This window comes from Rattus norvegicus, chromosome 8, assembly GCF_021556685.1.
Source record: "Rattus norvegicus strain SHRSP/BbbUtx chromosome 8, alternate assembly SHRSP_T2T, whole genome shotgun sequence".
Classification (NCBI taxonomy): Eukaryota; Metazoa; Chordata; class Mammalia; order Rodentia; family Muridae; genus Rattus; species Rattus norvegicus.
This window is the reverse complement of record NC_141541.1, coordinates 115,005,046-115,015,202: the sequence shown is the minus strand read 5'-3', so window position 1 is coordinate 115,015,202 and position 10,157 is coordinate 115,005,046. Positions and strand designations below refer to the sequence as shown.

At 46.3% G+C, this 10,157-nt stretch overlaps 1 protein-coding gene across 1 annotated transcript; it reads right to left on the bottom strand.

Annotated features, from left to right (window-relative positions):
* Nucleotides 1-1,084: 1,084 nt before the first annotated feature.
* Nucleotides 1,085-2,144, bottom strand: Iqcf6 (IQ motif containing F6). Its single transcript, NM_001109362.2, is given in 2 exon segments — nucleotides 1,085-1,514; nucleotides 2,056-2,144. Coding segments are annotated over 2 exon segments (444 nt in total). The 5' UTR covers nucleotides 2,131-2,144; the 3' UTR covers nucleotides 1,085-1,145.
* Nucleotides 2,145-10,157: the final 8,013 nt, after the last annotated feature.

Sequence of the window (10,157 nt, the reverse complement as noted above, 5' to 3'; positions counted from 1 at the left end):
ACATGCATGCGCATGTGTGCACACACATACAAGAATACACATGCAAGCACACGCACATGTACATGCATGCGCATGTGTGCACACATACGAGGGGAGTTGAGGTTGGAAACAACCTTCTCCAGCAAAACCACCATGAAGACCCCTGACTCCTGCACACCCAATATCTGTCCCTCCTACTCTCCATGAAGGACCAACCACCCCTAGATCCTAGGGAGAGGTAGACCTCAGATGTTTATGTTGGAAGTTTAGACTCCTGAGGGATCTACTTGAAAGGCACCGAAAGCTCAGAAACAAAGCAGAAATGAGAGATGAGCCAAGACTGTGAGAGGTCCAGCAAAGCCAAGGTCAGCAGCAGCCACTGAGGCTGGCCCAGCAGAGGGTGGCAGTCAGAGGAGGGATCAGCATAGCTCCTTCTGAGGACAGTAGAGTCTGAAGGCTATGAGCCATGGCCTCCAGTCATACCCTGCTTGTGTATCCACCACAGCTGCCCCTTTGAACCCCTAAGCCATGTCTGCTTCTCTCAGGGAGTGTCCAGCAGAGGGAGGGAAGCCTTGGTGCTCAGCCTCAGGGGACAGAGGCAGCAGGCACAGCTGCTGCCTCTCCACTCAGCTCTGGCTTTCCCCAGGGGCTGGCTCTGCAAGACAGCCTCCCCCACAAGCTCACGGGACACATGTGTGTCCTGCTGCTGCTCTGCTGAGGTGTGCTGTCCTCCTGGCTCCCTGCCAAGCCCCGTGCTGGCCCCTCGAGTGCTATGGTTCATGCTGTGGAATCCCTGTTTTCCCAGTTGGCCCAGCTGCAGCCAGACTCTCTGGAGCTGGACTCTGAATGGAGATGTTTAGGCAAGAGCTGCAGAAGTGCAAAGCCTAAAGCTTATTCCCATGGTGGAGGGACCCCAATCCAGCTGCTCCAGGCATGAAGACCTGGCCTGAACCCTGCAGTCCTTTTTGCACAGGATTGGCTAAGTATGTCATTAGGAGCAGGGACCTAGGCTGGATCTCTGGGGACAGGGACAGTGCACCACACCAGGGAATGTTTCTGAAAGTAAGGGCTGAATTCTCTATGGGTCCAATATCCACAGGGTGAGTCTGTGGTCAGTTAGTGTCTTTATTGGGAAGGAGATCCAGCCCCCTGGCTTTGCCAGCGCCCTAGGTCATAAGGATTTCGATGTCAAGCTCCAGCCGGCTGGCTTCGACCTCGTAGCGGCCGTGGATCATAGCTTGGCTTTGGCTGGCATACCAGCGCCAGTGAGCCTGGATAGTGCAGGCTGCTTGTCGTGCCTGGAGGAATCGTCTGCGGGCCTGCCACATGCGCACGTATGCCTGAACTTTGACCACTGCCCATTCCTGGCAGGTGTAGAGTCTCAGCGCCAAGCGCCTCTTCTGCTCCACTATCTTGGTTTGCATTGACCGCCACCAGCACTGGATGGCCCACGCTCCAAGTGCTGCATCCAGTAGCGCTCGGCGGACCACGTTGCCTCGCCACCATGACTGTATCTTTATGGCTGTCTTCTCTAACTGATTGGGGTTGGGGGGGGGGTGAGGGAAGAAAAACATGGAGATGTTCAATGGGGCTCTCAGCCATTCCCATCCCCACTTCTGTCCTTGGGAAGAAAGATGGCCTGTCCTGGGCTGTCCTGACCTCTTGTCTCTAGACCCACCCCCATTCTTATTTCTAGCCTCTACTGTACTGGCTGGTTTTGGGTGTTAAAATGACACAAGCAAGAGTCATCGAAGAGGAAATGCCTCCATGAGATCCAGCTGTAAGGCATTTTCTCAATGAGTGATCAATCGGGGAGGGCCCAGCCTATGGTGTGTGGTGCCATCTTTGGCCTGGTAGTCCTGAGTTCTATAAGAGAGCAGGCTGAGCAAGCCAGGGGAAGCAAGCCAGTAAGCAGCACCCCTCCATGGCCTCTGCATCAGCTCCTGTCCTGACTTCCTCCAATGATGGCCTATAATCTGGAAGTATAAATTGAGTAAACCCTTTCCTCCCCCAGCTGCTTTTTGGTCAAGGTATTTTGTCGCAGAAAGAGAAACCTTAGCTAGGACACCTACTCACCTTTACACACTGCTCGTTTGCATCTGCTGGGCAGGTCTCTTTTGAAAGGTCTGTACTCGCAGTTTTTATGTCCATGGCCTTGGTCTTTAGAGTCCACTCATCTGTCATTTAGGCTACCCTAGCTTTAGCCCCGCCCTCAACTATTAGTCACATGGCCATCACTGGACTCCGCCCATCTTCCCAGGAGCCTTCTCATCAGGTCCTGTCTGCCTGCATTTTAACCATAGCGTTGCCTCCTTCTGGATTGGCCAAGTTCTGTATTCATGTACTCCTATCCTTGGGCATGCAGACTTCTGGGGCCTCCAGTTACTTCACAGACTCATCTCTACCTCCTGGTTGCCATGAAGAGTTATGCAACTTTCAGGTAAGATGGTCTTGGGTTAAGGCTGCTAACAGCCATTGTGGGTTTGGGAAGACTTCAATGTCAAGGCTCCTGGAAGGGTCCCAGGCAGCGTGAAGCAACAGAAATGTATGTTTTTGTCCACATGTCTTAGCTTCAGTTAGAGAGGGCCTCTTGTCTCATCTGCCCGAGGCTCCCCCGTCATGCCTCCTGGAGCTTTGTATGGAAAGACAGCCTCTTTGGGGATGCAACGAAGGGGATGCTGAGCTGGGAGGTGGCTGGTTTACATTAACAAGCAGAGCCCTGTATGAGTCACAGGTGCCTGTGAGAGCAGGGACTTCTGCTCCTGTCCTTCTGAAGCTGCTGCATTCATTCACCCTGTGTCACAGCACAAAGACAAAAGGACAGAGGTACTTCTGATGTGACATCCACGTGTCCCATAGAACCTGGCACTAAAAGTAAGGGGGTTGAAAAGGAATACTGTGGACTAGGAAAGTGGGGAGCCAGAAACCTACTGGAGAAAATCCTTCCTGAGGTCAGGCATATAATTAATTCCCCAAGCTGAAGATCCTAATTTTCATCCACATTTTTTAACTTCTGTTCTTACATGTGTGAATACAGGTGCACATGTGCATGCAGGGGTCTATGTAGCTCAGAAGACGGCATCCCCTGAAACCAGGGTTTCAGATGGCTGTGAGCTGCTGCGTCGCTGCTGGGAATCTTACCTGGGTCCTCTGCAGGAACCGTTAAGTGTGCTTAACCGCTGAGCTCTTATCTGTGTTTGACTAAAATTAAGTGCCTTGTTCAGAGCACACTTGGCAGTGCAATGATACAAGCATAAACATATATGGTTCCTTTCTCTTTTTTTCTCCACCTCTCCTTCCCCCCACCAAAACTTGGCAGTAAATCCAGAGCCTTCCACAGGATAGACAAGTGCCCTCTGTGGAGCCATGTCTCCAACCTAATGGGAGTTTGTAAAAATAGAACTTATTAAAATTGGGGTTGAAGATCTAGCTCAGTGGGTAAGATAAGATCTAGCTCTGTGCAAGTATAGGACTGTGGGTCCTCTGCACCTCATGCCCAATGCACCCATAGACCCATAGCTCGGAGAATGGATAAAGATGGGGAATCGTGAGTGCTCGCTGGTCAGCTGGCCTAGCCAGAATGGTAAGCTCTGGTTCGGTGAGAGGCTCTGTCTTATAAAGGGGGTGGTGGTGGGGCAATTAAGGAGGGCATCTGAAGAAGTTGACCTCTGGCCTCCATGTAAGTAAGCAGAGGTAAGCAGCTTTCCCCACATGCACACACATACACAGAACACACGCATGCATGTCCACAAAGATTTTTAAAAGTATTCTCAGAAACTGATCATTGGACCAAACCCAGGAAGTGGAGGTCCACAAGAAAACTCTCAGGCTTTAAGCATCTCAATTGTCAGCAATAACTTTTTTTTTTCAGAAAATGATATAAAATCACCGTATGAAGGAGTACTCAAGGACATATAGCTTAAGAAGTGGGAAAGTATCAGAGACTGGGCAGTCAATATAAAGACACCCTTATATGAAGAGCATGAAACCACCTTTCAAACGCCAGTGACTGGGGGTGATTTCCTGTCCTAAACGCTCAGTGAGCTTTGTGCCTGCGAGTTTGTATGCTTTGTACTATTCTGAAAATTGGCCTTCTAAATGCTATAAGCTTCAGGTCCCACAAAACCCGAATCTGTCCCTTCATGCTGGGAGCGTGTCATTGTGTAGCTAGGTCTCCTGGGAGCTCACCGAGTACTGTGTTTCCAAGACTGAGCTCTGCAGTTGGTCCCCAATGATCCAGGAACAAAGGAACAAACAATACAGAGACGGTGCAAGCCCTTTGGGGTCTGGAAGGCCATTCTGGTTTCAGCGCGACTGCTCTTTTTTCTACATTTTTTTTTTTTTTGAGTGTGGATGGCTATAGGATCATACACCGCCCACAGCTCCTGTTTATGTATCGGAGGCTCCTGCTGCCTCATACACCAGCATGAAAGTGTCCATATGGACGTGTTGCAGGTCCAACCAAGCAAACTCTTTCCATTGCGTTCAAAGTCCTGAAAAGAAATCACCTTTCTCCTGTTAATGGCTATCTAGCTGGGCGAGCAGAACACAGCCGCCAATCATCCCAAAGGCGTTTGTCTTTGTAGCAACCCCACCCATTCCAGGGGGGGCTGTGATCAGAAGTTCGTTCCTACAGAACGGATCGCACAGAGAAGGGCTGTAGACATGACTCTCTTCCTGGACTCAGCCCATCGGACCAGGTTGCTGTGGCCCAAATCCCGCTTCACTCCCCATTTTTCCTCGTGGATCGCCCCGCTCCATTCTGGCTCTGTGGGATGTTACCATGGTATCCTGGCTTTGTCTCCTCTTTGGATGAACTTGAAAAACCTCACTTGTCCTTTTATGCTCACATATTTTTTAGTTCCACAGTGGCAGCCGGTGTGCTGGAGAGTGCTCTGGTCGTCTCTGGTTCCTGTGTGCTCCATCCTCTAGAAAGTTTCTAGGTTGTAAACTTGGTCCCCAAGATGGCGGCACCGCGGATTGAGTCTTAGAGAGAGGTCTTATTACTGAGGTGCTACCCTCTAAACGGACCAATAGAGCAGGAGTCCTGAAAGTTCCCAGTCAAAACTGTTGAAAATGAAACTGATTTCTGAACTAGCCCTCTGACTTTCCCAATAACTCCGCCATTCAGATGGTACCCACCACAAGTTAAGTGAATTTCTTTCTTTACAAAGTTATTCGGCACCGGGTCGTTTATTACAGCAATAACGAAATGGACTAAGGCAAGAAGTATGATGAACCCCTGATTCTTACTAAGGATCACACACCATGATCCTTGCAAGCTCTGTTACCTTATAGCTCCCTCCCGGTATAAATAAATACAAGAGGCTGGAGGATGTCCGCTCTATCTCTCTCCATCTCATTCCCTCGAGACAGGGTCTCTGAACCTGGAGCTAGGCTGGTCGACAGCAAGCTCCAGCAATTTTCCTCTCTGTCCCGGCAGTTCTGTGGTTACAGGTGTATATACAGCCAAGCCTAGCCTGTGATGTAGGTGCTAAGACCTGAGCTCAGGTCCTCATGCCTGTACAGCCACCACTCCTCCTCACAGAGCCATTGCTCCAGCCCCATCTTCTCTGCTTGCTTAATTGTTTTTGATGAAATATATGGTGTGTTTCTTCTGCTAAAAGTTTGATATACAGAAACATTAAAAGGGGGAAAGTGAATTTCGTATGAAATTTGCCCTCAAACGTATTCCTTTATGTCATGTGTATACAGACTTAATTTTCCTATTAAAGCAATTTAAATAACTTAAAACATGAATATGGGGCTGGAGAGATGGCTCAGTGGTTAAGAGCACTGCTGACTGCTCTCCCAGAGGTCCTAAGTTCAAATCCCAGCAACCACATGATGGCTCACAACCATCTGTAATGAAATCTGATGCCCTCTTCTGGTGTGATTTAAGACAGCTACGGTGTACTTCTTTATAATAAATAAATAAATCTTTTTTTAAAAAATGAATATGTTTAAACAAACATATTGACAACCGTTACTTTGTACGCTAACCTGAAAAGTTAATAAAAGACAAAAGCTAAAAAGCTCAACATATTCATTCCTATAAAAATGGACACATTTCATGCCAAACTTTCCCTCCTTCAATTCCTGCTGCTCCTAGCTTAGATGATGTCCTAGACATTTATAAACAGCATATCTGTGTGTGTGTGTGTGTGTGTGTGTGTATTCTTTTATAATCGAAATTTAAAAAAATCTGATGGAATCAACCACTAACCATCTAAAACTGCACCATCCAGAGGGTTTAACGTACTCAATGATATTTAGAAACCACCGCTACTTGTTTTATTGGATTTTTTAAATTTACATTTTAAATGTTATCCCCTTTCCTGGTTTCCCCTCCAGAAACCCGCTATCCCATCCCCCCCTCCCACTTCTATGAGGGTGCTCCCTCACCCACCCACCTACTCACTACCACCTCCCCACTCCGACATTCCCCTACTCAGGGGCATCGAGCCCTGACAGGACTAAGGGCCTCTCCTCCCAACAAGGCCATCCTCAGCTACATATGTGGATGGAGCCATAGGTCCACCCCTGTGTTCTCTTTGGATGGTGGTTTAGTCCCTGGGAGCTCTGGTTGGTTGATATTGTTCTTCTTATGGGCTTGCAAACCCTTTCAGCTCCTTCAGTGTTTTTTTCTAACTCCTCCATTGGGGACCCCAGTCTCAGTTCAATGGTTGGCTGCGAACATCCACCTCTGTATTTGTCAAACTCTGGCAGAGCCTCTCAGGAGACAGCTATATCAGGCTCCTATCAGCATGCACTTCTTGGCATCATCAAAAGTCATTCATTCAAATGGTTAATTCCATTTTTATATAATTTCAAAAAGCGACTTTATGTCTATTGAGCAACCACCCATCATGGCCTCTGGGCCATCCCAGGCCTTCAGTCTCTATATATCTCTAGATATATTCTGGAAACTTTGTGTAAGAGGGCTTCCTTGGCTGACTTCTTAGTTAGTGGAATGATTTCAAGTTTCATCCCTGAGGTCAAGCTTGCCTGTATTCCATTCATTTTCAGGGTTGGACAGCAGTATCCCGCTGCAAGGTCATCCCACATTTTGTTGGGATACTTATCAGATGGTGAGCTCTTGAGTTCTTTCCACATTTTTATGACTGTTAAAGGTGCTTCCACGAACACTCATGTACAGAGTTGGTTTAAACGCTTGTCTCCACATGTTGGAGAGACAGCTCAGCAGTTAAGACCCAAGCCGCTCTTCTTCCAAGAGTTTGGTCCCTACCACCCACATCAGGAGGCTCACGGCTGCTTACGACTGTAGCTACAGAGGGACCCTGACTCTCTCTGGTTTCCACAGGAACCTGCACTCACGTGAGCATGTCCCCATACAGACACATGCGACACAAAACTAAAAATAACACAATGAATTTTTTTTTAAAAATGCGAGCCTGCCTTCCATTTTTATTTTTCAGACGTAACTGGGCATGATCGTTTGGGATCTGACTTTTCGGGAAACCAGAACACTGATTTTTGTTTTCACGCAGCTGAACCATTTTCCATGCTCACCAGTATCTGTATTCTCACATGTAATGGTAATAGTCCCCTATGACATTATAACCATGCTCGAGTGTGCAGTGGTGTCTCACTGTGACCCAGGCTTTCACCTCCCTGGGGTTCATGATGTCGGGCACATTTGCATACACTTCTTGGCCATTTGATAGCTTTTTGTTTTAGAACAGGCTGGCCTTGAACTCACAAATCTGCCTGCCTCTGCCTTCTGAGTGTCAGGATTAAAAGAGTGAGCCACCACCACCCAGTTCATTTGATAGCTTTTTTTTTTTTTTTTTTTTTTGGTTCTTTTTTTTTTTCCCGGAGCTGGGGATCGAACCCAGGGCCTTGCGCTTCCTAGGTAAGCGCTCTACCACTGAGCTAAATCCCCAGCCCCCATTTGATAGCTTTTTAAGTACTATCTATTGAACTTCTCCACATATGTGTCCAGCCATAGTCTCATATGTTTGAATGCTTGGACCCAAGTTGGTGGAACTGTTTGAGAAGGATTAGGAAATGTGTCCTTGTTGGAGGATGTGTCACCGGAAGCTGGCTTTGAGGTTTCAAAAGATTCATGCCATCCCAGTCCCCATACCCCACATCTTCCCCTCCTCCCTTCAGATCAAGATGTAAGCTCTCATCAGCTGCTCCTGACACTATGCCTTTGTTCCCCCATCACGGACTCTAACTCTCTGAAACCATAAGTTCTGAATTAAACGCTTTCTATTATAAGTTGCTTAGTTCATGGTGTTTTATCACAGCAATAGACAGGTAACACAAGATTGAATTATCTATTTTCCCTTTGTTGTTTGTGCTTTGGTGTCGTAACTAAGGGACGTTTGAAAACTCCGAGATCATAAGGGTTTAGTTACATGCTTTCTTTCTTTTTTAAAAAAAAGTTGTTTGTTTGTTTGTTTATATCTGCATTGGTGTTTTGCCTGCATGTATGTTTGTGTAAGGGTGTCAGATCTTGGAGGTACAGACAGTTGAGAAGTACCATGTGGGTGTTGGGAACTGAACCCCAGTCCTCTGAGAAAACAGTCAGCGCTCCTAACCACTGAACTACTTCTCCAGTCCCATTATATGCTTTCTTTTAAGGAGTTTTATAATATTATCTTTTACAGTGACATCTTCAATTAACTTTGAGTTCATATTTGCCAGGTTAGAATCCAAGCACTCACAATCATAATTATACCCAGTTATTATAATGTTTTTGGTAAAATACCACCCCTGCCCCATGTCTTTGTACCCTTGTTAAAAATCAACAGAACACAGCCAAGCTAGGTGGCACATGCCTTTAATCCTAGCACTCACAAGGCCGTCTCTGTGAGTTTAAGACCAGCCTGGTCTACATAGCAAGTTCTAGAACAGTTAGGACTACATAGAGAGACCTTGTCTCAACCAGCACCTCAAAACATCAACCAAACATAGGTGTACAGGCTAATTTCCAGCCTCTCAATTTCATTCCAGTAATGTATATCTCTACCCTTCTGCCAGTACCATACTGTTTTGGTTACTATAGCTTTGTAATATGTGTTAAAACTGGGAATTGAGAAGTACAAGTCCCCCATTTCTTTTCAGTGTTGTTTTGGGGCTTCTGAGTCTTTTGTGTTCCACATGATCTTAAAGATTAGCTTGTCAAGTGATTCAAAGAAAGAGTGGGAATTTAAATAAGGATTACATTGAATCTGTAGATTATTTCTCTGCCTATGAACTTGGAATGTTTGCACTTACTGGATCCTCTTCAGCTTCTTCCCACCAAGCATCACAGTTTTCTGGGTACAAGTTTTGCACCTGCTTGGTTAAATTTATTCCTAACATCTTTATTCCTTTTAGTGCTCTTTATTCATAGATTTGTTTTCTTAATTTCATTTTTGAATAGCTTATTGCTCATATGTAGAAATACAAATGAGTTTTCCACATTGGACTTCCTGCTCAAAGCTTTGCTGAGCCAGTTTTATCAGCCCCAGAACTTCCTTCGATGCTCCTGGATTTTCTGTACGCTGTCAGCTACAAATAGAGGTCACGTCTGTTTTAGTTTCCTTCCTTCCTTAATTCTCTCTCTAGAATTTCCAGGACAATGTTGAACAGCTTCAAGGAAAGAGGATATCCCTACTTGATTCTTTTCTGAATACGGAGCTCACTAATTGGCTGTCTAGTGAGTCTCCAGAGAGCCTTCTGCCTGTGAGTCCCAGCACTGGGATGACAAATGTGTGTCACCATGCCAGTTTTTACATGGGTGCTTTGGGCGTATGAACTCAAATCCCAAAGGTTATTAATGGAGTCACCTCCCAGAAGCCCCTGCTTTTTGAAATAGGATGTCAGTCTATAGCCCCAGCTAGCCTAGAACTTATAACTTAGCCCAGGCTGGCATACTATGCGTGCGCGCGCTTGCGCGTGCGCACACACACACACACACACACACACACACACACACCATGTTTTTTATATACATTTATTTACTTATTTTTCACTTGCTCTCTCTGTGTATGATGAATATAGAGAGGGAAAGAATTCTAAGAGATCACCCTTCTTGCCAGGTGATTTTTTTTTAATTTTTTTAAGATTTTATTTATTGTATATGAGTACACTGTAGCTTCTGCCTTCCAGAAGAGGGCATCAGATACTGTTACAGATGGTTGTGAGCCACCATGTGGTTGCTG